At 43.7% G+C, this 24,912-nt stretch overlaps 1 protein-coding gene and 2 long non-coding RNA genes across 15 annotated transcripts in view; 1 reads left to right on the top strand and 2 right to left on the bottom strand.

The window, feature by feature from the left end:
• Positions 1 to 22,608, top strand: part of CACNA1A (calcium voltage-gated channel subunit alpha1 A) — a 253,359-nt gene extending 230,751 nt beyond the window's left edge. For 7 of the 12 annotated variants that reach the window (XM_083430670.1, XM_083430668.1, XM_083430665.1 and 4 more), the window contains 4 exons: positions 5,165 to 5,200; positions 11,736 to 11,928; positions 13,664 to 13,911; positions 21,649 to 22,608. In XM_083430670.1, coding sequence (XP_083286796.1) covers positions 5,165 to 5,200; positions 11,736 to 11,928; positions 13,664 to 13,911; positions 21,649 to 22,332 — 1,161 coding nt within the window. In that variant the 3' untranslated portion in view covers positions 22,333 to 22,608. Of the gene's footprint in view, positions 1 to 5,164; positions 5,201 to 11,735; positions 11,929 to 13,663; positions 13,912 to 18,213; positions 18,245 to 21,648 lie in introns of all 12 variants that reach the window. The other 5 variants (XM_083430672.1, XM_083430669.1, XM_083430662.1 and 2 more) reach the window with 4 other exon arrangements.
• Positions 14,703 to 24,912, bottom strand: LOC310673095. Of its 2 annotated transcripts, XR_014508843.1 has the most exons (3): positions 24,876 to 24,912; positions 23,851 to 23,977; positions 14,703 to 14,981 (listed from the first exon to the last, which is right to left on the bottom strand). It is a non-coding gene; the product is annotated as an uncharacterized lncRNA (long non-coding RNA). The 2 variants fall into 2 exon arrangements; XR_014508844.1 differs by having other exon boundaries at positions 23,851 to 24,906.
• On the bottom strand, positions 20,402 to 21,649 carry LOC310673111. The gene is made up of 2 exons (XR_014508863.1): positions 21,550 to 21,649; positions 20,402 to 20,758 (listed from the first exon to the last, which is right to left on the bottom strand). It is a non-coding gene; the product is annotated as an uncharacterized lncRNA (long non-coding RNA).

Below are 24,912 nucleotides of genomic sequence, written 5' to 3'. Positions count from 1 at the left end.
CCACTGCCTTCTTCTGCAGTGATTCCAATGTAATGGGTCCACTCCAAGTCCCTTTAGGCAGCGAATTCCCTCAATACTTTTACAACCTTCTGATCTTTAGCATCTAGTTAGTAGACTACCAAGTAATCCAGACAGCTCAGTTAAACAGCTGGGTAGCAGCAAGACTGAAGTGGATATTTTCTTCCAGCCTAGTGGCAGTCAGAGTCACATGATGAAAATGAAGTCAGAGCAGATGTGTGTAGGCTGTTTTGCCTCCTCACTGCCACCAGTCCAACTAATTCACCATGGTGCCCTGCGGGCATTGAGTGCCTGCTACACATTTCTTTCAATTTGCATCAGTAGCAGGTGCACAGCAGTAGCAGCATTTGCTGCAATACACGTGTCAGCTCTCTATTAGCAGATCCAGCCCGCTGTGTCTAAGGATGGAGATGTTAAAGAGGAGAATGAGACATTTCCCTTAAGAAGCATAAAAATATTGGCATGTGAATGTAGTAAAGCAACAAATCCTTCCTGAGAAGGGAAATTGCACCTCTTTGTCAAGGAAGGTGGGAAGGAGGGTCCTCTGAGTAAGTAACATATGCCATGAATCCCAGCCATGGGAAGAGCACCCTATCAGACAGGAATGTGGAACTCTGGGCCTCTAGATGTTGTTAGATTTCAGCTCCCATTAGCCCATTAGCCAGTGGTCAAGGATGATGGGAGTTGTAGTCCCAAGGCCTTCTGGAGAGCCGCAGCTTCCCTATTTCTGCTCTGAGACCTGGGATCTGGGAATCAGGTTTCTGATCTTGTCTTTGCACTTCTGCTTTCCCACTGGGTTTTCACAGGGGCAATCACCTCTTGTTGTCTTAAGTGGTCTTGTTTTGAAGGCATAATTTCTGCTAACTTGTTGCTTTGACCAGGCTGGAATTTTATTTTACTTCCTTGGCCCCTGGAGGGCTGTTTTGGTATGCTAGCCTTGTGCTCACTCTTCACTTCTCTGATGGGGAGTGGAGGAAAAGGCTAAATTAAACTGTGGCCTGTCACAGCACAGCTGCTGTCAAAGCAAAGCCCGCGTCCTTCTGCAGCTACCGTCCAGCTAGTAATGTACGCTTCCTGATCTGGCATGAAGCATGCTTTATAGTAGCAAACTTTACAGGGTTGTGAGATGCTATTCCAGCAGCCAGTGTTGTGCAAGGCGGAAGGTGGGGATGGGATAATGGGCTGGGGGTGAGTGCTCTTTGCTAAGCATGTGCCCAGCAGCAGTCGCTCTTAGCATGCTCCGCTGTGTAGCAGCATTTACTGCCGTACCAGCAGGCTAAGCATATTTGTGTCTCTGTGTATATGTGTGCAAGTGAGAGCTTGGGCATATTATGAGGTGAAGACCATGGACAAAATAAATACATTATCTGCTACAATTAGTTTATAACTGTGCCTCCCAATTCTACCAAGTAGGGTCTAAATCGTAACTTATAAGCATCTTAGCATACACAACTTGTTGAAAACATCAGCTATGGCAACCTAGCTACCAAACACAGACCTTCCCTTTAAGTCAGAGGTACATAAATCATGGTTGTCTCACACCAAAGCCCAGCATCCTGGATAGCTCCCTGGGCAAGCTGTCCTTCAACCTAGTAGGCCCACTGGTCTTGGAAAGGTCCCAACAGCAGGCTGCTTGGCATCATCCACACTGCATTTTCAACAAAGGTTTCTCCCTTTGATTCAACAATAGGTTTTATTACTCTTAAGATAGTTGTTTTCAAACCTGTTCTGGAGGCTCAGGTTCCTCAATGGGTTCCTCAGTGGAAGAATAGTAATGACAGACCTTATAGATGACTTGCCAGCCACTAGCAATCTTCCCTTGCAGTACAGAGCCTCAGGGGAATTCTAAGGAGCACATTTTCCTCATATGTGGGCTTTGTGAAGCAACCCAGCTGGTCTGACAAGTGCACTATGTGAACTAAATGTGCTCCCTAAAACTTTCAGCACAATTTTTTGCAATATACAGATGCTCCTTGTCAGAAAGGTCAATGTGATCAGGGTTCTCTGAAGGCGAAGAGCTTGAAACAATGGCTTTAAGGCATAGGCTGCCAACCTCTGACACAAGCAGTAGGAGTTTGTAGTACATGTCGATGGGAAATGGAGGACCTCTGGACCTAACAATGGCTTGGAATCACTGTGCTCCTACCTGGCTCTCTCATGCTGTGCTATTGTCTACTCCAGTAGACAGAAGCAAAACAGTTCCAAGACACTAGAACATTTTATTATGTACTGCAGAGTGAGGCTGAGTAGCACTGCATTATTCTTTACATTTGATTTGTGGTTGTACACTTGCAAAAAAAAATGTTGGCCACTGCTGCTTTAAAGCATCTTAGGCTTTTTATCGCTGCCGGATGCTTGCCTGCTATGCCTGTCTGCTGGAGTTGGACTGATAAGACCTTCTGTGCAGTCTTGATCCAACATCAGCACAGCTCCTAGAAGATGATCCAGTATGTAATAGAAAGTGTTGCTTTCAGCACAGCTGTGATGATGAGTTACAGTGCAGAAAAGGGGCATCTGTTTGCAGGGAAGGAGGTGAATGGCGTTGGTTCTCCTTTACTTTTTTGCATGAGCTTTGCATCTGGTAATCAAACCTCAAAACAACAGAGGGAGTTATGGCGGGATGAAGCTGCTAAATGCTGCACATCTACTGCCCAAAATAAGGACAGGATAGAACTTCCTAAAACCAGAGTAGGGAACTTGTGGCCCTCCAGGTGCTGTTGGACTACATCATACCTAACAGTTGGTTATACTGGCTGGTATTGGTAGGAGTTGAAGCCCCCAAACATCTGGAGGGCTGCAGGTTCTCTGTACCTGTCCTAGAGCCTTCCATCTCTGTACCTGGTTCCAGTTCTTCTGAGTGAGACTGTGTGTGGGCAATGGGAAGAGGTCAGAATGGAAGGCTCCCCACCCTGCCCTACTCCAATAATCAATGCTGTCTCTGTTCACCAAGCCTATTGCAGCCGATCTGTATAAGTAGGAAACAAACCTCCCCCACTGCCATTTGTAGGCATATGACATATAGCCTTCTTTATCCCTACAGATTAGAAGAAGGCCATAACATTTTTAAACAAAGTAATGTAACACTTGGTGATAACTGCCACATTGCATGTAGTTTGCCTTCTCCAGTTTGGCAATTTCTGTCCCTGTCCTAGCACAGGCACTTACATACCTTTCTTGTCGCAGTGCTGTCATGATGCTGCTGTTCCTATGAACATTCTGCCAGCCCTTTTGTAGCACTGCCCTTTCCCTTGGTACTCTCACACATGCACCTTCCTACTGCCACTTTCCATTGCAAAACTTACTCTCAGCTCGTGTCCAGATGCCAGATTCCTGTGCTGTGGTCTTACTCTGTTGCTGTAGCACTCAACCATGAGTACAGGAAACGTTTTATAGGAGAAGCCATGTACCTTTTCCACCAGGTCATCCCTTTCCTGCACTTCCCTCCAGAATCCAGATGTGCATACTGCTGGGGTTGTGCTGACCCTCCTCCTGTCACTTAGCTCTGGGTTTCAGGGAAAGGAGAAGAAGACTGGAGCACTCTGCAGTCTTGAACTTGTCTTCCAATCTCCAAAGTTAGTTTTGTCTGGAAGCAGCCTGTTCAGTGTGACTCATCTCTCTCAGTAATACACTCTTATGGATGTCACACTGCAGAAAACATCCCCATGATAATCCTGTCCCTTGGCTGCCTAGGTGGACTCAGTGCTGGACTCTGCAAGAGAATTCTTGTTGTTTGGGTCTTTTTGAGGAGGACCCGTAACAGTTCCCAATACCCAATCAGAAAACTCCTGATGCTTCCTCAGAAATCTTGGCCTGTGGTGATGAGAAGCGGCAACAGCCTTTAGATCAGAGATATGTGTAGGTTGTGATTGCTGGGCAAGAATACTAACCTGGGGTGATTTGGTGGAAACTGATGCCTTTCTTATCAGTTAAGGAGGACTGATTTTGGAGAACCAAAGGTCTAAAATAAGGCATTCTGAAAAAGTCAGGTTAGTGGGACTGTTTTTAGAACCATAGCGCTGCAAGGGATGCAGCTACAGCATGTCTGCCAAAGGCCCAGCCAGCCTTTGCTTAAATACCTCCAGGAATCAGAGCTCATCACTTTCCAATGCACCCTGTTCCACTGTCAAACAGCTCTGTGACCACCTATGATAAATCCCTTCCCTAATTCTCTCTCTCTCTCACCCACACCCACATATACAGGTATAGTTAGTTGCCATCCAAGGTAAATGGTGATTCATAGCCTTTATACCAGTTTGAAACAATGCAAGAATAAGACGCTGAATGTTTCCATTTCAGCGGTCACATCTCTGACCAGAAGCTATTCTGATCAAGAGAGAACACCCATGGCAGCAGCACCTACCAACATCATTTACCAAATAAAAAAGGCAGTACAGCCGTTCATATTCTATTCATTAGTCCCTTTCAGCATTACACTTTTCTCATTAGGCTTCAGAATTAGCATACAAAGAATCTCCCAAACTTTGCTTCCATCCAAAGAAATGGCAAGAAATTCATTTCTTGGAATTCCCAAGATTGCAGGTATATCCAAGGTTACAGACCCCTATTTCTCCACTTATCAAATCCTGCTCAGGGCTTCCTCTGCAGTTTCCCCTTGCCTTACTCTGCCTCCTTTGGGCTGGGTTGGGCTGGCAAGGCCAAAGTCGCGAAGACGAGGGGGCCCAGCCAATCAGTGAGAGCAGCTCTGTGTCTAGGGGTGACTGTCCCCATTTGGGCCGTGCACAATGTTGCAGCTTTTAACAGTGGCTGAGGCTTGTTGCCGCATGTTTGGGGTTGGGGGGGGGGTGTGTGGCCTTGCTGTTGTCTCCGCTGTGCTGCTCAACTCATCCCTACTGAGAACTGTCCGTCCCTTCGTGGTGTCTATCTTTGTTTATCTTGGTTGTCAAGAGCAACCAAATATCAGAGAATATGAGCTTCCAGCACTGGGCTGGGCTGGGCTGGACTTGTGCATAAATGACCAACATTAACCTGACTGTTCTCTCCTTACACTCCTCCCTTTAATCCTTTACCACATTCTGGTTCCTCCACCCTCCCCTTTGGTCCTATATTTCCCTTTGCCTTTATATTTATTTCCTTCTCTCTCTCTCTTTCCCGTTTCTGTGTGCACCGTCTTGTATGGCTGCGACAGTGGAGGAAGGCGCGACCGCGAGGGAATAATCTCAGTGTATGTACTGCAGCCTGGGCTCCTGGCTCTGCGCGCTCGCTGCCTCCAGTTCCCTTCCCCTGGGCTCCTCAGACTAGCAAGCTGCCAACTCCTATGTGTTTATCTTCATGCACACCTCTTTCTCTCTCTTACTGTACTCCCAATTGCTTTTGCTGCATTCAAAGCTATGCAGGCAAAAAACTTTCTCTCCAGCCCATTCTGTCCTCATCTTGTCTTCATTAGGCTTTCTCTTCCTTTCATTCACTGTCCCTTTCTGCATACCTTCTTCCTGCTTTCACTCTCTCTGCTTCAAGCCATACACTTGATTTTCTGCTCCTGCCTCTGTTGTCTGCCATGTTAGTTTTAACGGGTGCTAAAATAATTCTTTAAGCACTCTAGTCCAGTAACAGGCTGGTTTTCTGTCATCACATCAATTGAAGCTTTTCATGTGGCCAAAACATCCTTTGGGCCAGATGAAGTTTTTGTTTTGTCTATTTATTGGGCCTGCTGGGGGAAAAGTTATATGCGTGTCCACAGCCCCACACTCATTCTAACCATAGATCTGCTCCTTCCTCCTTCCTGTTGCCTTTTTTCTTGGGCTGTGAAAAACTTAGCCGGTAACCTACTGTACCTTCCAAGGGCATTTTAAAGATTTAATGGACCAAAACCCACTTTATTAGACATGGTAAGTGTTGCCTTCAATTGGTGTGTGTACATACACATCTGATGAAGTGGGCTCTAGTCCAAGGAAGTGTAAGTTCAGTGGGGCTTCTGAGTAGACATGAATAGAAGTGCACTATAAGTCTATAGTTCTCTAAGGTGCCACAAAATGCCTTGTTGCTTCTTCTGTCTGTCAGATGCCCAATTACTTATTTCCATTTTCCATCTGTTTTGTGGGGTGGATGGGAATTCTTTCTCAATCTGGACCAGCTATCCATTCTCACACTCACTCCACCAAATCCTGGATTCTGTGTGTCCAACATGTTCCTCTCTTTCTTCTCTAATATGATCTGCCCATTTGCAATTGTTGAATCAATGTGCATTCAACCAGGCCTTCCAGAAACAAGTGCTCAGCAGTGAGCCACCAGAGCAGGAATTGCCTTTTATTTCACTGCAAAAGCACTCCTCTGCTGAGCTGAGAGTGTTAGGGCACATGGGAAGCTTTTCTTGCTTTCTAGCACATGCTTTTGGTATAGAATGGTGTTGCCTGAGGAAAGTGATGGTGTGACACTGAGCTTTTGGTGTCCATTTATCTGCTTCCCATGTGTGGACTGTGCAGCCCAAGCACAGCCTACCATTTCCTGAATTTGCTGAGTTGACAGATATGGTGTGACCAAGTCTTGATCCACAATAATGTTGTGCAGAGAGCATCTAAGAGGGGTAGTTTCTCCAACCACCTCCATTCATTTTTACTTGATACAAAAGGAGGCATCCTATCAAGAAAACTTCCCATTTTAATTAGAAATGTCTGTGGTTTTCTTAGCAATCTCCCAGAGAAATTTCTGTGCCTCTTTCCTTCAATTCTGAAGCACATCTAGTTAGAGGAGGGGATCGCAAGATGGAAAAACTTACAACCTGGATATGGCTGGCTGTACTTCCTACAGCAGGATCCCTTAAGAGCTATGAATGGCTGTCTTTTTCAATGAATGTACTTGCTCAAGCTGCCATGTTGTAGAAGATACCATTGTTCTTGTTTACTTTTTTCAAAATTGACCGAGCCTCTTTAAGAAATGGTTGCTAGCTTATATGTGATGCTATTTTAAATTATCTCTGTCCATTTCCGACTCTTTCCCAGATGTCTACCACAGCATGTTCCCTTCAGTCTCAGTCTCAGAATACCCAGCCAAATAGATTCTGATGAAACTGTGAGGTAGGAGTCTTACATGGCTGAGGTGATTGGATCAAGTTAACTCCTTTTTGAGAGTTATTTGCAACTCTGTGGTAACTTGTTTGATTTTAATTGTGGTTCACTATGCACAAGCAGCCCCATACTCCAAGAATAATCTATTGGAGAGAGGTTTCTGGAAGGCCTGGTTGCATATGCATCTGCACCTATATATAGGTGGGAAAAGGGGAAGGACAACTGAAAGAGCATCAGTTACAAGTGAGTAATTTTTCTCTCTCTTGTCCTGTGAAGCAGGAAGAGTCAGGTGGCTCCAGCAGGGAGGGGATTGTAAGCAAGAGTGTTATTTCTGGCTTTGTGTTAAATATGGGCGAGTTGACTACTAGGATTTCTGGGTTGCATACTGAGACGTGGGATTATTTGGTCAGAGCAGTATGACTGTGGGGTCGGGAGTCCTAGTTTCTTTCTTTAGCATTTCCTCTTTCTGAGTTAGTGTGATTTCAAGGGGAGGGAACAATGTCTTAGTATAATGGAGAAGTGTTAACCTATCCAAGGCAGGGATAGTGTGTGGAACCTTGATCCCTGCTCTGCAATGGAATATACTGCTTTCAAGTGGTAAGAAACATGTTTGTTTGCACATGGGGATATTAATTTGTCTTTCCCTAAATTTCCCTAAATTTAATTAAACTAAACTAAACTAAAACAATAATGAACCTTTGTTAGGCAGAACACAGTAATGTGTGCGTGACTGATCTTTTCCTGATACTCTAGAACTCCAATACTTTGGGGTATGCACAAAAAGGGTAGAAAATGTAATTTCGCTCCCAGAATGGATATAAGATAATGTTTTCTTTGTGGGCAACATTTACAGTTCACCTGATAAGACTCCAGCTAGGCATTTATGAAGGCAGCTTACTTTTCAAGTTATATAGTAGCTACCGGAAACTGTATAGCCATTTCTGGACAAGTTTCATGGCTGTTTAAAAAAACTTTTTTTAAAAGTATATGACTGTTGGTGCTTCAAATAAATATGGTTGATACTACACACGGCCAGTTCTAGCAGTGCTTGCTGTAAGGCATTGTGGGGGAAATGTGACCCTCAGGAAGTTATTGGACAACAACTCCCATCATCTCTGACCATTGGCCATGCTGACTGGGGCTCATGGTAGCTGGAGTCCAACAACATCTAGAGGGCCACAGGTTCCTCACTGCTGCTGGAAAGGACATGACTGAATGTTTCTCACAGTACCATTCCTACAGTTAATATATCAAGTCATATTTCACAACCATTTCTGAAGCTGTTCAGCCTAGAATGTGGTCCTGGGTGCAATAGATGTGTTTTTGGAGACAAGGTAGTCTTCAGTGCAGTTATGGAGTGTTCTTCATGAGAAAACCACCACAGATGATATCATTTGAAAGTGACTACTGTCCATACATATGTAATTGAATTTATGACTTGTGTCCTATATTGTTTCTGAAAGGATGTGTTAAAACCACTAGCAGCATAATCTCCAAAAACATTCCTCATACTTTTCTGTTAATTTGGTCCCTTTTCATTTTCTCGATCCAGATGTCTCCAATATCTCTTGATCAAAAGTTTGGATGATATATATCAACATCCAACCCAAATGAGCTATGATTAAATCTCTGTGTCACAAAACATAATGATGTATAACTTTAAGTATGCATCCAAACTCAAATGTGATTGCTACTTCAGACCCAAATTATATATTCAGGATGACACATCTATCAAATGAAATAATCTGTAACATACTATAAAGGACCATAGAACGGCCCTATAATGTAGGGAAGGGCCATAGCTCAGTAGCAGAGCATCTGCTTTGCATGTAGAAAGTCCTGTGTTCAATTCCTAGCATTTCCAGGTAGAGCTGGAAGAGAAGCTTGTCTGAAATCCTGAAGATCTGCTGCCAATCAATATAGACAATACTTAGATTGCTGCTCTGACTCAGTACAGTGGTACCTCGAGTTACAGACACTTCAGGTTACAGACGCTTCAGGTTACAGACTCTGCTAACCCAGAAGTAGTACCTCGGGTTAAGAACTTTGCTTCAGGATGAGAACAGAAATTGCGCAGTGGCAGCAGCAGCAGCAGGAGGCCCCATTAGCGAAAGCGGTACCTCAGGTTAAGAACAGTTTCAGGTTAAGAACGGACCTCCAGAACGAATTAAGTTCTTAACCTGATGTACCCCTGTATAGGGCAGTCCTATATTCCTAATGTCTGTTGCAGATTACTGCATGTGAATATCTTTTGGTCACATTTAAATTTACAAATCAGAACTCTGTACACAAGAATAATAAATACAGTTACATGTGTGTATTTTCACCCATATTAAATCAAAGTTGACACAAATGTGTTTTATTTTACCTGTACAAGCAATGTGTAATTTGTGACTTCTAGGTTTACTTTCAACCTAGTGGTATTCTCATACAATAATAATGTAATTCAGAAGAAGTTGGATGAATTTTTAAAAGCTTTTTTATTCTGTAAGACTTTGTAGAGGGCCTTTTGTTATTCTTGTTGTTCTGGCTTGTTATTGTGTAATATTTTGAACCAGGGCTGTACAGATGTTGTTGGACTCAACTTCCATTAGCCCCAGCCAGCATGGCCATGGTCTTGGATGATGAGCAGTCCAACTACCTCTGGAGAACCACAGTTTAGCCATCTCTACTTTAAACCAAGATCTTTCTGGCTGAGGAAATCTGAAATACCAAACACAGATTCCTTGAAGTTGTTTTAATATATCATGGTGTCAGCCCAACCCAGTAGTTTTTGAAAGTGATGTTGTGAGTAAGCACAAGGTAACACAGGGTAGGGAGTGGGAGTCACAGGGCATTTGGCAGCATTCAGATTTTTCTATGGCCTCCTTTCTACTAAATCACTGCCTTCCATTTTTTTCTTTTATTGATCACAAGATGGCCTCCAAGAGCCTTTGCAGATTTTCTGGTTTCTGAGAGTACTGTACCTTGAAATGTCTTTATTCCTAGAGATAGCTGCCTATAAATGTAGATAATGAGCATGACGCCCAAAACCTAAGAAGGAAGAAGTAACAAGAGGTCTCAATTCAGGCTCCAAGACCAGTCGTGTTGTGTCCTATTCAAGAAGAGGGCTGACAGACAATGATTTGAGCAAAGCTGAGGAAACCATATAAGAATCTTGGGAGTTGTTACTGGCACCAATCTTAACATACAATGAGATGTATTGTAAATTGTTGTCCAGTACTATAATATCAGGTGTACCTTCACGTTCCGTAATAAAAGAACAATGAATGACATTTGACAAATTACTTAACGAGGGAGATTTTCCCCCTAATGCTAATTACTGGGCAGTGGGGACAGGTGGTGGAGAAGACTTATGCCTCTTCTCCAAGCACACTACGTTTCTGAGGACAATTCCACTCCCTACCCCCCACACCTGGCATTTACTTTTTAAAAAAACAAACACATCTATGTCATATGTCAGAGGTTTTCAACCTTATTGAGTCCACAACTCCCTTGACCAACTACATTCTTTCTGCGGCACCCCTGTGGGGCTCAGGAGCCCAGTTATCTCACCCTTTTTCAAACACCCTCCCTTGTGGAGGGCTCCCTCAGCCTCCTCTCTCCCCTCTCCTTCAAAGTCCTCCGGGCAGCTGCTGCCGCCGCCCCTGGTCTCTGAGCTTCCCCCCTGCCCCAAAGAGAGGTACCTCCTCATACTGTCCCACAGGAGCCTGGGAAGTACCCCTTGGCCAGCCCCAGAGGCACCATTTGCCTGCAGAGCTTGTAGCCAGGGCTGCTGCAACAAACAGCTGTGCAAGCCTTTGAGAAGCAGAGTTGCAGGAGGGCATCAGAGGAGAGAAGGAAGGAAAGAGGCACAGAGACCACCATTCAAGGCACCCCAGGGTGCCATGGCACCCTGGTTGAAAACCACTGTCATATGTAGTCAGACCACACATTACATTAATCATGTGGATTGCCCTTAAATGCAGGGTTTTTCTTTCTCAAATGGCCAGTGTGGGGAACCTAGTTTAGTTCAGTGTCCTGGTATAGAGGGCTTTGACCCCCCCCCTCCCCGTTGCAGTCTGATTCAGGGGACCTGAAGCACCTGCTCATTGCATGTGTGGGAATGTTCCTATTAGTTGATCTGGATCAGGAACACATCAGTAAGCAAAGGGTTAAAACCAAACCTACCCCATGCCGGGATCCCAGTCCCAACTGACAACCCTGCGCTAGCTATTTGTGAAAGAAAAATCTTATATGTAACAGTCACATGATTAATGAAATGTGGGGTTTGGCCCTTTTCTGTATCATCTGTGGGAGAAAGACAACATGGCAACTGCTCTCTATGCTAGCTAAACCCATGCATTCATTCTTCAGCAGATTGGGAAGGAAGATTTGGTGGTTTGCAAGCAAAACCTCACACTCCATAACTCTTTAGACAACCATTCCTAGCACTTGTGGCAAATGGGTATATCTTGAGAGAGAGGTTCATATATGCATCATTAACTTAATAACTATGGGCACAGAAAGATGGACTGGGTAGCAACTTGGACGGGAGGATGGATAGATGTGCCCATAGTTCTTTAGCTGAGCTATACATGACAGAGTAGTTGCCTAGAAAGAGGCATAGTATTCCATTGTCTATCAAATCCATTGGGTTTGCCTTCTCATAAAGTGTCAGTTCAGTTATTGCTCTGGGTTTCTGTCCCTTTCCAGACAATCACAGATGCAAGCCCCATGAAACGCTCTGCCTCCATGTTGGGCCACTCACGCTCCAAAGGCATGCGCTTGGATGACTACTCTTTGGAAAGGGTAATCCCAGAGGAGAACCAACGGCATCACCGGCGGCGGGAACGAGGCCACCGGACATCAGAGCGCTCACTCAGCCGATATACTGATGTGGACACAGGTCAGATTGCAGGACCAGCAGGAGTAAACCCTAGAGACAGAGACTTCAGTCCTTTAGTTACTTACTTCAGAATAGCTGCAATCTTTGCTACTGTCACAATTCCAAAGAGTAAATTATATGGCAGCCTTAGAATTATGGTAGCTGGTCAAAGTATATGTGTAAAGATCTAAGGCTCCTGCTTGGCAAGCATCTTAAGGTGTGAGTCTCTCAATAACTGGTGAATACGTTTGATGTATTCAGTATAATTGTACAGGTTTTTGCAGGTTTTCTTTTTGTTGCACTATAGTTCCAGAGTGCCCCTCCAGGTGGCAGTAATGTGGTAACACTGGGAAGAATCACATAACTAATAAAGAGGAAATGTGTAGACAGTTCACTATAAATCTGCCGCAGATGCACTGTGTCAAAGACATGTTGCAGAAAACACCTACACAGACAAACAAAAAGTATGTAGGGGCCTTAGTCTTTAAAGTGTTAGAAAACTGTTCACTGATTTTGTTGCAGCATGTGAAATGTGCAAATGCACACTTGTGCTCTTTTGGAGGCGTTGCATAATAGACCTTTATAATAGCACATAAGGTTTGTGAGAAATGTAAGATATGTCTCAGGTACTTTCATTCTTGCTTTCTTTGCAGATCAGTCCTTCCCCAAACTGTAGGTCAAAAGACAATGTATGGGATCCAGAAGTACTTTTGGAACATTTTGTCAGCTAAGAGCCTACTTTAAATTGAGGACTCACTGGAAACAAATTCTGATCCCTCTATGAAGGGACTTCTGCAAGCCAAAATAATTATGATGTGGGTGATCCATGAACTGGATCTCCACAGTTTAAGGGTTAATAACAGCAATAGGGGGGTTGTTCATATTGCAACTGCAGCACTAGGAGTGTGTGTGTGTATATGTGTAGATTAAACCCTTTAGCATTGTTTTTCTGATTAATATCAGCAAACTGAAATTTTGTTTGCCATGCAGTGCAAAGGCTTAATTAATCTTGCCCCCATGGGGCAAATAGCTTGGGAAGGACAATTTTAATTGGGGGAGTGGTGGCATGAGGGTTTGTTTTTTAAGCCTCCCTGGTGCTGCAGTTCTGTCCCCCCCACCCCCTCCTGCCCTCTGCTCTAAAGTTGCTGTTAACCTCCAAAGCTGATACTTTCAGTGCAGGGCAAAACATGTACAGTGGTACCTCGGGTTACATAAGCTTCAGGTTAAGAACGGATCTCCGGGTTAAGAAGTTTCAGGTTAAGAATGGACCTCCGGAATGAATTAAGTACGTAACCAGAGGTACCACTGTATAGTCTGTTTTGCCCAGGAAGGCAAATAGCAGCTTTAAGAGTCCAATTTTCATCAAGAAAATGCCATCATGAGGTTTTAAACCACCACCACAACACCAGTACTATCGTACTCTCTTCCATGGCTGCTGTTAACATTTTAATCAGCTGTGGAAGATCCTGTTCACAGATCTCCCCCACCAGTCTTGATTTAGCCCTGAGTAGCTGCTTGAGCTTTTGAAAAGACAGACTAGAAAAGCAATATACTTTGGTATATGAGTCCTGGGCACGTGTTCCTTCAGGTTCACAACATCAGCCATGCAAAACGTTGCCTTCAGGATTTCCTTGTGGTTGCTGTTCTCCCTTGTTGCCTAGATGCCAGGGAAGGATGGGGACATATGTTGACATATACAGAATATTTCTAACTGAAACATTCAACCTTGAACTGCCTTCTTTCTTCTTACTGGCAGGGCTGGGCACGGACCTCAGCATGACCACACAGTCAGGTGACCTACCTCCCAAAGAAAGAGACCAAGAACGAGGCAGGCCAAAGGACCGGAAACACCATCACCATCACCACCACCATCATCACCACCACACATCTTCTGACAAAGAGCGGTACTCACAAGAGAGGCACGAATATAGCCGGCCTCGCTCCAGAGATCGACGTTGGTCTCGCTCACCCAGTGAGGGCCGAGACCACATGCCTCACAGGCAGGTGGGTGTGGCTTTCCATTCCATGCTGCGCCCCTAGGGATCGATCCAGGTGTGTCCAGTACGGAGAGAGTCTCTACTCTTAGGGAATCAAGCTCCAATTACCCACCCTGTTATTGCTTTCTGGATCTCTCTGATGGAACTTTATGATCCTGACTGGCCCAAGCAAGACCTGTAGGTTCTATACATACAGTAGCTGCACATGAATGGACATCCCATGTATTGCTAAGGGACCGCCACATTAGTAACGTAGTGCAGTGAGAATGCCGGGTGAGCATGCCTGCACTGAAGTGGCTGCACCATTGTAAGCACACTTCTGAATTTAACCAACATCAGAACTTGCAGAGTCTGACCAAGCGTGACCTAGCTCAGCATTTTGTCCAACAGCAGCCATCCAGATGTCTCTGAAAGTTCACGTGCAAAGTAGGAAGATGGTAGCCACCCTATATGATTTGTCTCCATCATCTGGTACTCAGAGGTAAACTTCCTCTGAACATAGGGGGGTTCCATTTAACTATCATAGCTATTGACAAATCCCCCATGCATTTGTCTAAGTTTTGTCTTTCTTCACTTCAGTTGTGATTTTGTGAACTTTGACAATTTCCACTATAGTATTTTTTTTCTAAACTAAAAAGGCCCCAAAGCTCATTTGCTTCCCCTTATAAGGAATGTGCTCCAGCACCCAACTTGCCATTTTCTATCTGTTTTACATCTCTAGGATAATCTTTTAACGTGGGAGACCCTAACTCTTCACAGTATTCAAAACATACCATAGATTTATATAATGGCATTTCAATATTTATTTTATTTTTTTCCTTTCCTAATTATTCCTGGCACATTACCATGGCACATGGATGTTTTCTGTAAGCTTTCCACTATAGCTCCAAAATCTCTTTGCAAAGCAGTCACAGCCAATTCAACTCAATCAGCATACATATCAGCAGTCAGATTTTTTCCCCTCCAGTGTGCACAATTTAGGACTTATTTGTAATGAGTTTAATAAGCATTCTGTTGCCCATTCACCCATTTTGGAGAGACCTTTTTTGAACTCTTCACCATCTGGGTTTTGCTGTTCTAAAAACGAGAGAAGAAGAGACATTTAAACTAGTTTAAGACTTTGGTATAGATATGTTTATATAAGCAGAAGCTTCCATTGCTGAGATCCAGAAAAGATGGGTGTGGATGACGATCCCTTCTGGATCAACATTACAACTACATACAAGGGCTCATTTCCAGTAAATGGTACAGAGGAAAACTCCCTATTGCATTTTGCCCCAAGTGATATCCTCCTTTCCTCCCATTTCAGGAATTGCTTCCTCAAAAGATACCCTCTCGCTTCATACCTGTCCACCCTTCTTCACAGACACAGAAGGCATTTCACACAGAGTCTTGTCTGATTCTGATCACCTCTTGAGTTACACACACACACACAATCACAACGTGTGTGCACAGACAAGTATTGCAATGTCTGTGAAACCCATTTACAATATCCCTGAGGTATCACAACAGGATACCACAAGTTCCTGTGGCTTGGGCAAGGCTGCTTAGGCTATGCTCCTGCTAATTATACACATATCATGGACAGCATATTTCATGGCACTTATATAGAGAAAATGGGTGGAAAATTCTGTCACCTTTATTACTGGAGTACATCCTCTGATCAAAATAAGACAATTGAATAGTATCCAAAAAATTTAGTTCATTCAAAGCTGAGTTCACACCTAAGGAAGTATGGGTTTGCAGGGTTTGATTTTCACAGGGCTTAGTCTGGATTCATTCTATTGCAGTGTTTGTATGTCTACAGCTTTGGAACTGGAGCAATGCCAGGACTGCCAATTTAGTCGTGCAGTTGGCTCCCTCCATATATTAATGCAGCATGTTACCCCATCTCCATGCCAAATATTATATCCTGTAATGGGCCAAGAAAACAAAGGCTATCAAACTCACACTGAAGCTCACAACTACATTCCTTATTTATCTTCATAGTGTGGTACAAAAGCCAAAGAAATAATAAAGCCTACCACTTTAATTATAGAGAAAATTGAACAACATAAGGGTAGAGCCTCAAGACAGCGGTTGTGCCCAGCTTTATGTGAACCACATCAAAATTTTATGGGGTGTATGAGAATACAATTACTCGATGAGACTCTTCTTAAGGTCCTTTATTCCTTTGTTTTCCATTTATTCCCCCCACTGCTGCACGCCGCCCCTCCGTTATCACACACGAAGTCATTTTCTTTGTTCCTATTTGTTTCCTTTGGACAATTTGGACGCTTTACTCGGGGTCTCCTGGCCAATCTGCCTTTATTTACATGTTTATTTCTGTATCCGTTGTGCTTGGCTCTGCTGTCACGGCGAGGGGCGGGCGCAGGTAAGATGGTTGGTGAGCAGAGAACAAAAATTCAAACCAATCCAGCGGATGGCCCTGCCTAGCTCGCTGGCCTATTTCTCCAGTGTCTGTGGTGTGACCCCTTTATTGTTACGCTGGTGGCACTGAACTCTCTGGGGTTTGTGAATCTGGAAAGTTTGGAATGAAGCTGCACCTGAAGAGACAGGCACACATGTAAGCTGTGCATGTCACATCCAAGCAAAACAAGAAAAAAGCAGAAATACATGCATAAACTGTAGGCATGCATGCAATAAGCGTATATAGAACACAGGATATATGGCAGGCATGGGGAACGTGGCCTTGCAGATGTCAGCTCCCATCTTCCCTGACCATGGGCCATGCTAGCGTAGGCTAATGGAAGTTGTTGTCTACCAATAGCTGGAAGGCTTCATATTTCTCATCCCTGGTACATGGGAGAGGGATGCCCAAGGGTGTGACAAGACTGAGGTACTGATAGATTTTCTCCAGCAGGGGATCAGTCAAATAGCAGTTTCAGGAGATATTTAAATTGGAATGGTGAAGTGTTGGATCCCCTCATCTAGTGTAATGGGCCCAAGCTATGTCTCTACAACTGCTTATTTGTTTAAAGAAGCATCAGGATATACAGTCACAGATCTCCTGACCTAGTCCAGTTTGGCCCTAAAATTCTATCCTAGGAATTTTCAAATTATGCAGTAATATATTTTGAACATTAGGCATCTTCTCATAAAATTGACTTGATTTTCAGTAATGTATTCAGACCGCAAATTCTGGTTCTTCTGCAAAATTTAGTAAGTTAAAAGGAAAAGAGGACACTAAAAGCATTATGTAGAATACGTATTATGAAGTTTGAACTGGGATAAGAAGCTATATTGGGAATGGAGATACAATCTATGATCAGTGGGACCCCCTTGAATTGTCAACAGAAAATTGCCCCTGTGTTTTAAAGTTCTTCCTGCAGCTCTGAGGGATTCCTCTTGTACATCCCCAAAATAAGAAGTTGAGAATCAAAGGATTCTTGCAGAATACCTATATTTGGTTCTAGAAATCTAAGTTCTGTGGCATGCAGCTGTGGTCTCTTGTAGATGGTGGTTTTCAGCTACACATACCAAAATTAGATACAGACACATATGACACACACACACACATACACACACACAAAGACACCCCATACAGATTTTGAGTCTTATGGCATACAAAAAGTTGTAAGTACAGCTAATACTGAGAGATGCAGGGCATGCATGTGTGTTTTTAATACAAAAGGATGCATATAAATTGTGTAAGTAAATATTCACAGCATACTAAAATACACAGTACAGGCATGGCATAACAAATAATATGCAGGTTTGTATGGCATACATAGGCATTCATAGATGCATGTATGGTGCAACATGATACAGAAAGAGATATTTCATTGAAATACGTATGTGTGAAATTCCCGGCAATGTGGTTATGTACATATACATGCACACACATGAGCACATTCAGAGCATACAAAAACTTGCTTTGTAAACCTAGGATACCTTTCCTAATTATGATTCCTGTTTGGTTTGGTAGGCTTTTCCTTCCTGGTGCTACTTCAATTACTTTCTCTGTCTTGGTTTCTCTCTCTCCCCCTCTCTCCCCTGGTCTTCTTCGGACCATGAATCACTGATCATCAGCCCAAGAAAACTGTAGCATGGCAGCCACTTTCAAGTACCAAGCAGCATGGAGCTGCTTCAGTGGTTAGCAACACATTCTCCCTTAAAATATGTTTCCATATTAGATCGAGGTTAATTATAAAAAAACAACAACCACCAGCAAGCAGTATTCTCTTCTATTTTAACTTGTCCTTCATATTTAACTCTCATGGGCTGGAGTTCTCTCAGACTTCTACAGTAAGGCCTTCTTCTTTTTTTTACTATGCCATGAACCATTATTGTCCTCCTGTCTGAACAGACCTCCAGACCACCTCCAGCTCCCCTTTGAGGTAAGTACTTCATTCTCTTCCTTTTTTTAAAAAAAGTATATATCCAGAGATAACTTTCAGCAACAATGGACTTAACCTCTCAGCTCTTTGAGATGCAGTCTCCCCTTTCTTCTTCAGATTTATTCAATCTTCTTAGGTCTATAGGTTTCCAGTTCAGCCTAGATTCTTCCCAAAGACTATTCACCATGTGTGTGACACAACTGCTCACCTAAGGCAGATTAGTTTATACATCTAATTGGGCCTTCTTCATTTATCTCAGATTCTTGTCACCTTTTGCCAGGCTTATGTAAATTGCAATGCCTGCACATCTGGGTTTTGGTAATGTTCAGATCTCTCTTAAAGAAGTTTCCACAGTTCCTGCTTGGATATTGTGATATAGTCTTGTGACACTGTCCTGCTGCACTTGAAGAGCAGCTTTTACCACGCTCCACCTTTTGAGGAGTGACTGCTGACTGGCTCACAGATTCACTTTATTCACAGCTATGGAGCTATTTCCTTTTCATTGCTGGCATAGAGTGGCTGGTCACTTGAACGATGCCACAGAAGCCTCTTCTCACAACTTGGTGCAAGACCCAGGGCGACCACATTGCAGGTTTTTCAGGAGCCTCTCTCCAGCATTCTAGTTCTATAAGGCTGAACTCAAGCTAGATTTCCACTACTCTCAAACTACTCTTCTGAAGTTCTCTTGTCCCAATTGGCTGATCACAGATGCAAAATGATTCCATTTGAATGACCAACTTGGCTTCACCTTCCTGGGTGATTTACAGAGTCTATGTGTATACATCTATCACTTTTTATCATCAACAGCTGGAGTTCAGGGGCCTTATTATCCTGTTGAGGGCCATCCAAATGGGGTCTTTTATCACTAGAGAGGTGCCAACTCCCATGAAGGAAACAGCTGCCTCTGCATGTGTGGCTACATCATTGTCTTTTCACTTTTTGTTGGTTCAGCCAATACTAGACACTATCAGACGCTTCTCATAGCAATAACACCGAACCATTCAGCCATGTTATAGAACTTTTTAAAAAAATCACACAAAGTTTGCTTTCTGAGTGTGCTTTATCTGAAGAGACCCATCACAATGAGTTCAGCCTCTTTGAAGGAAACTGATAAAAATTTTGCTTACAGGGAAAGTGACAACAGGAAGGGTAGAAGCAACTTACCAATGGTTACCTAATGATAGCAGGAACAAAAAATTATTCTTTTAGTTGGGGTGAGGTGAAGGATATGATCTGAAAGTTGTTAGTTCAGGATTCAGCTCTGCCAGATGCTTCTTAGAAAGCTACCCCCAATTCTCTTTTTTTTAGCCTTCCTCAACTTTGAACTTCATATTTGTTACCTATAGAGCCAAAGGCACCATATAAACTCTCAAGAAAGGGGCATTAGAAGCACCTGGAAATGTAGTGCAGCCTATCTTTGACCAAGATGCAAAGAGACATTGCTGCTGGCTTCAATGAGCACTGCATTTTTTGCTGCTCAGTACTTTGCAGTTCAGATGTTAAAACATATTGTTTCCTGCCTTAAGAAACTGCTAATCAAATTTAACTTTAAAAGCACTACCTATTTAATATGAAATTATTTCTAATATGCCATGGAACCTTATAGCACTGCACAGCCAAGTGTGTGTGTGTGTTCCTGATGGAAAAATATCAGTGACTATCCTCTTTGTTCCTCATTTTAAACCATACTGGAACTTATTCTCTCATCCATATTCCTAGACAGAGGTAGTTGTGCTAGAGTCAGAAAATTTTCCTTGCCTGCTCTGTGTCATTTGCTTTACTGTTAGATTTAGTGACAATGTGATAATTGGAGGTCGCATCATATAGTACATATAGTACATACCCTGGTACCCAGCTTACCCATTTCCATTCTCTTGACAGCGAGGGAAGTACAGTATCAGTATTTTCAACACACACCTCCTCATTCACTTGCCATGGAACAAAGCCCCTATCCAAGCCAGACAGATGAAAATCCCTCTCTTTCATTATCTTGCCCGTCTGTCTGATCTGCAGTCATTTTACTAAAAATGTGTACTTTTTGAAGTTCATTCCGTAGTTCTCTTTTTCTGGCTGCTACAGTCTGGCACAAGACTTAATGGGGGTGGGGGTTTACACACAAGTTTTACATCTGTTACTAAATCAATCTAATGACATATACAGTGCTCAGAATGCATATTTTATTTCTTCATATTAACAAGATTCATTTGTGGAACAAATAGTATGACATAACTCATAAAAACTCATTTGAGCCTAACAGTCCAAAGAATTGGTGAAGTAAGACAATTAGTAAGACATGAGCCCTTCAGCTTCACAACTGGAGTAAACTGCTCAGTACTGGCAATATAATAAAGGACGTTGCCCGGGATCTAGTGGTCTCGGTCTTGTGCATTTAGGGTTTTGTTTTGCTTTGTTACTGTCTTCCACATGTTATTCAAGTAGGGTTAAGGACTGGGTGGAGCTTTGGTCTGTTGTACTGCAATCCATCAGGCAATCTGGTCAAGGAGGCCACTTTAACTGTATGTGGGTGGAGGAGTTATCATCCATAAATGATGTAGAGTTCAGTGTGCACGAAGTGGGAAACTGCCTCTGAGGTGAACTCTCATTTGGTCCGGGGCTCCACCAGACTGGGGAGCCCACGCTGTTGCCTACCTGCCTGAACTGAGAACATGCACGCACAGGCCTTACACCAAGAGCTTAAACATTTCACAGGTACACAACAGCCTCCCTCAAGAGTTCGGCTCTGTTCCAAACTTTTCCAGACCCAGTGCTCTCCCTCACCTTTCCTTGCTAGATTCCCACTTCCACCCCGTCACTCTGTTCCAACCTCCTCCTTCCTTTTTCAACTCCAGATATTTTTCTTTTCTTATTTTCCCCTCCTAACCACTTTGATAACATGCAATATGACCCGTGCTTTGCAAAATCAATCCTGCCCCGCCTCTCTCCTTCAGTTTTTGTTTTCTTAAATAAATTGACATCACCCTTTTGTTTTGTTTCTTTCCCCTCCCCACCCCCGCCAAAAAAAAACCGTGCAAGTAATTTTTAAAGCTTTTTGCTGCTTTTTAAACCCTGGAACTTATAAAAACTCCATTTCTCATTTCTCTTTCTGCTTTTGTTTTGTGTTGGATCCTCCCCCCTCCTATTATTATTATTATTACCCTTCTTCGTTGTCCCCCTTGCCCTCCTCTCCCTCCCCCCTGATGTGGCTGTCGCTTTAATTATTATTTTCCCCGCCGAATTATTTTCGTTCCTTTGCCTCCATCCCCCCACCCAACTCCTCTTGCCAACTTTGTCCATGTCTGTGTCACCTTCACTCCTGCCCCGCCACTTTTCCTCGTGTCTCTTCTTGGTTGATTTTCCTTGTATATTTTTTCTTTTTGATTTCCTTTGTTTCGATTTTCGTGTAGGGCAGTAGTTCCGTAAGTGGGAGTCCGGTCCTCTCAACGTCTGGCACCAGCACCCCGAGGCGAGGACGCCGCCAGCTCCCACAGACCCCTTCTACACCCCGGCCACATATCTCCTACTCCCCCGTGGTCCGTAAGGCCGTCAACACGGGGCCCCAGCAGCAGCAGCAGCAGCAGCCGCCGTCCGTGCACTCGGGCCGGATCTCCAGCCCAGCCCCGAGGCGCTACCCGTCGCTGCCCGCCGAGCACCACGTCTCCGAGCGTCGCAGCAGGTCTCCGGCTATGGAGCGGCACACGGTCCCGCCGCGGAACGACTCGCCGCGGGCCTACCGACACGCCAGCAGCCGCTGGTCGGCCCCGCACGTCTCCGAGCCGCACCCGGGGCCCCGGCACGGCAGCGGCTACTACCGGAGTCCGGACTACGCGGGCCCCGGCGGCGAGGAAGCCTTCCCCTATGAGACAATGCAGCAGCAGCAGCGGGAGCAGCAGCACGGGGGCAGCTCAGGACGTTCGCCCAGAACTTCCCGGGTGGGCAGCGGCTCGTCCTCTCTCTCCCCCTCCAGGCATGGGCGGCGGCTCCCCAATGGGTACTATCACTCGCATGGACCAGCCAAGTCGCGTGGGACAGGATCACGCAAAGGACTGCACGAACCTTATAGCGAAACCGATGAGGACGACTGCTGCTAACCGAGAAGTGGTTTCACCTTAAACACATGCGCGCCCGCCGCGCGAAACACACGAAACACACACACCCGAGAGGGATGGCATTCCCGGTTGGGGGAGGGGGGAGGGGAGCTGTGCGGGGAGGGGGAGAGAGAGAGAGCGCTTGAGGAAAGAAGGAAGGAAGAATGGGTGGATGGATGGATGAATAGCCGCGAACTCAACTGATTTGGGGAAGGCATCCCGGAAGAGAACCCTGCAAACGTGGGCAAGGGAAAGAAACTTTTTATCTTTTGTTGGGGGGGCTTGGGGAGGGGGGTGGGGGACAAGGGTTTGGGGGTCGGGGGGGGAGGCTAGGGAAGAGAGGGTCTGGGAGATCAGAGCATGTTTATCTTTTACAGATCAAGTCGTGTGTGGTGATTTGAGGGTGGGAGGGGGGGACGTTACTCAGAATTTACAAAAGAAAATGCACTCAGGTGTGGGGAAATTGTGCAGTCCAAGAGCCCCACGCTACAGCTAACTATGCCTCTGAGAAACGAGACCAGAAGCCACTTTACCTAGGGACGGGTGGGAGCAACAGGAAGGAGTCTGTCAACCTCAGCAAAGACGTTTTGGAAAAGTTTAAGAAACAAAAACCTTTTAAAAAACGTAAAACGAAGCAAAAAGACAAAAAATATTTTTCTGGGCTTCTATTGATGAGTTTTATCATCTCAGTTTACCTGGTTAACTTAAAAAAAAAAAAGTTTTAAAAAAGTTTGTGGCCTGACCTTTTAAGAGGGACACACGCACGCAAACACACACACCCAACACACAAACACACATACACACACACAAACAAAAGGAGTGCTTGCTGGTTATACCAAACCCTAATATTACTGCCTGCAGAGATAAAAAAAAAAAGAAATAATAAAACTAAACAGAAAAAAACAAAAAAGGACAAAAACAATTGATAAAAATGAAGCATTTTCTTCTGACATTTTGGTCCTGCTTGAAAAATAAGAAAAAGAAATGACATCAAAAAATTACTAATTCCTCAGCTTCTTTATTTCTTTTTTCCTACTTTGTTTGAAAAAAAAGTTGAAAAAAAACCTGTGGGATTGGGACTGTGAAATATTGCATGAAACAAAGTAAAAAGACAAATGATGAAAAATTTTAAAAATCCTTTAAAAAAAACAAAAATATTAAAAAAATGAATTTTTAATTGAAATGTGCTTTATTGTTAGTTTCCTCATACTTTGCTCTCTTCCTCCCTCCTTCCCTTTCACCTTTTTCATTTATAATGCTACATAAAGCAAAATGTACAGCTATGTATGGTTGATGAGAAGTATTGGTTGCTGCTGTCTGAGCTGCAAAGAACGAACAACAAATCAGATCATTAAGCAGAAGCTGTTCAACAAGAGACCTTGGATCGAATGTGGGTCTTTTTATAATCTAATCATTCTCAAGTACACCTATATGTCTGTGTTCAACCACAATGGGATCTCTTACCTAGCTCTTCACCCTGACAGACACCTAGTTGGTTGTCTGTATGTTTTTATACTATACCTGAGGCCCCTGTAGTCAACATCTGGAGTGATATGCTGAAAGCACCAGAGAATGAAGCCCTTTGTCTTCTCTCTTCATCACTGACCCAGCTGCTAGGCACATCACAAGGATTGGTGGATGAAATTCGCTATTGAATATATAATGAAAGTGTCATATCGTCTCCAAACCTATTGCCCCATTATAATACTGTCTATCAATATTAGAGTAATGTCAGGGCCAAAAATGGAATTGGGTGTGTGTTCAGTTTACATATGTTACTTTCACACATGTGATGGTGAACAATGCATATTTGCCACTATGTGTATATGTGATGGAGTGACATGGTTATTCCTAGCTTCCTTGTCTGTACCCATTTGACAGAAGAGATTGCAAACAAATATTTTCCACATACAAGCAATGCATGTTTACATGTACATTCATACAAGAGTGGTTCTCAGGGTCATTTGATACACACATGGTCTGTATTTGAGGCTATTTCAGCAGTTACTCCCCAACTATAAATTGGCAAAAAAACTGATTATCACTAACAACTGCTTTGTAACAGAAGAGAAAGCTACTACACTGAAAGACCAGCTGGTGTTCAGCAGTTGTGACTGAAACACTCAAGAATAGCATTACTACTGGAGAAAATTGTGGTCACAGGTCTAGCCCTGTATCTGAATTCAGGCAAATCCCATATAAGTGGGCCACATGCAGGTCAGCATCTTGGGCCCCTGCAGCTTTAATACCCCCAACTCTAGCAACAAAGCTTTTGAAAAAAGAATCACAGGGGCCCATTGAGCACAATCCGAAGGCAAGATCCCTTGTAGGTGAAACATACATGCTAAAGATTCAACCAGTTAAGCTCAAATATAATGCACCACAATGGAACGTTTTTATCTATGCCAGAAAAGCCTATCCTATCAAGAAAGAGTTTATTTAAAAAATAATACTGTATAACACTTCCTCAACCCTGATGGACCCTTGAGTAATGTCTGCTAGTTCAGCAAAGTACAAATGGAGTTTGCAATAAAAATTTGGCTCACCGTTCTGCAATGCAGCAGGGCTTAGTTGACACTGTTT

Source organism: Podarcis tiliguerta (assembly GCF_965153285.1).
Source record: "Podarcis tiliguerta genome assembly, chromosome: 2".
Taxonomy (NCBI): Eukaryota; Metazoa; Chordata; class Lepidosauria; order Squamata; family Lacertidae; genus Podarcis; species Podarcis tiliguerta.
Note: the sequence above shows the minus strand (reverse complement) of the source record. Positions and strands in the feature narration are given on the sequence as shown.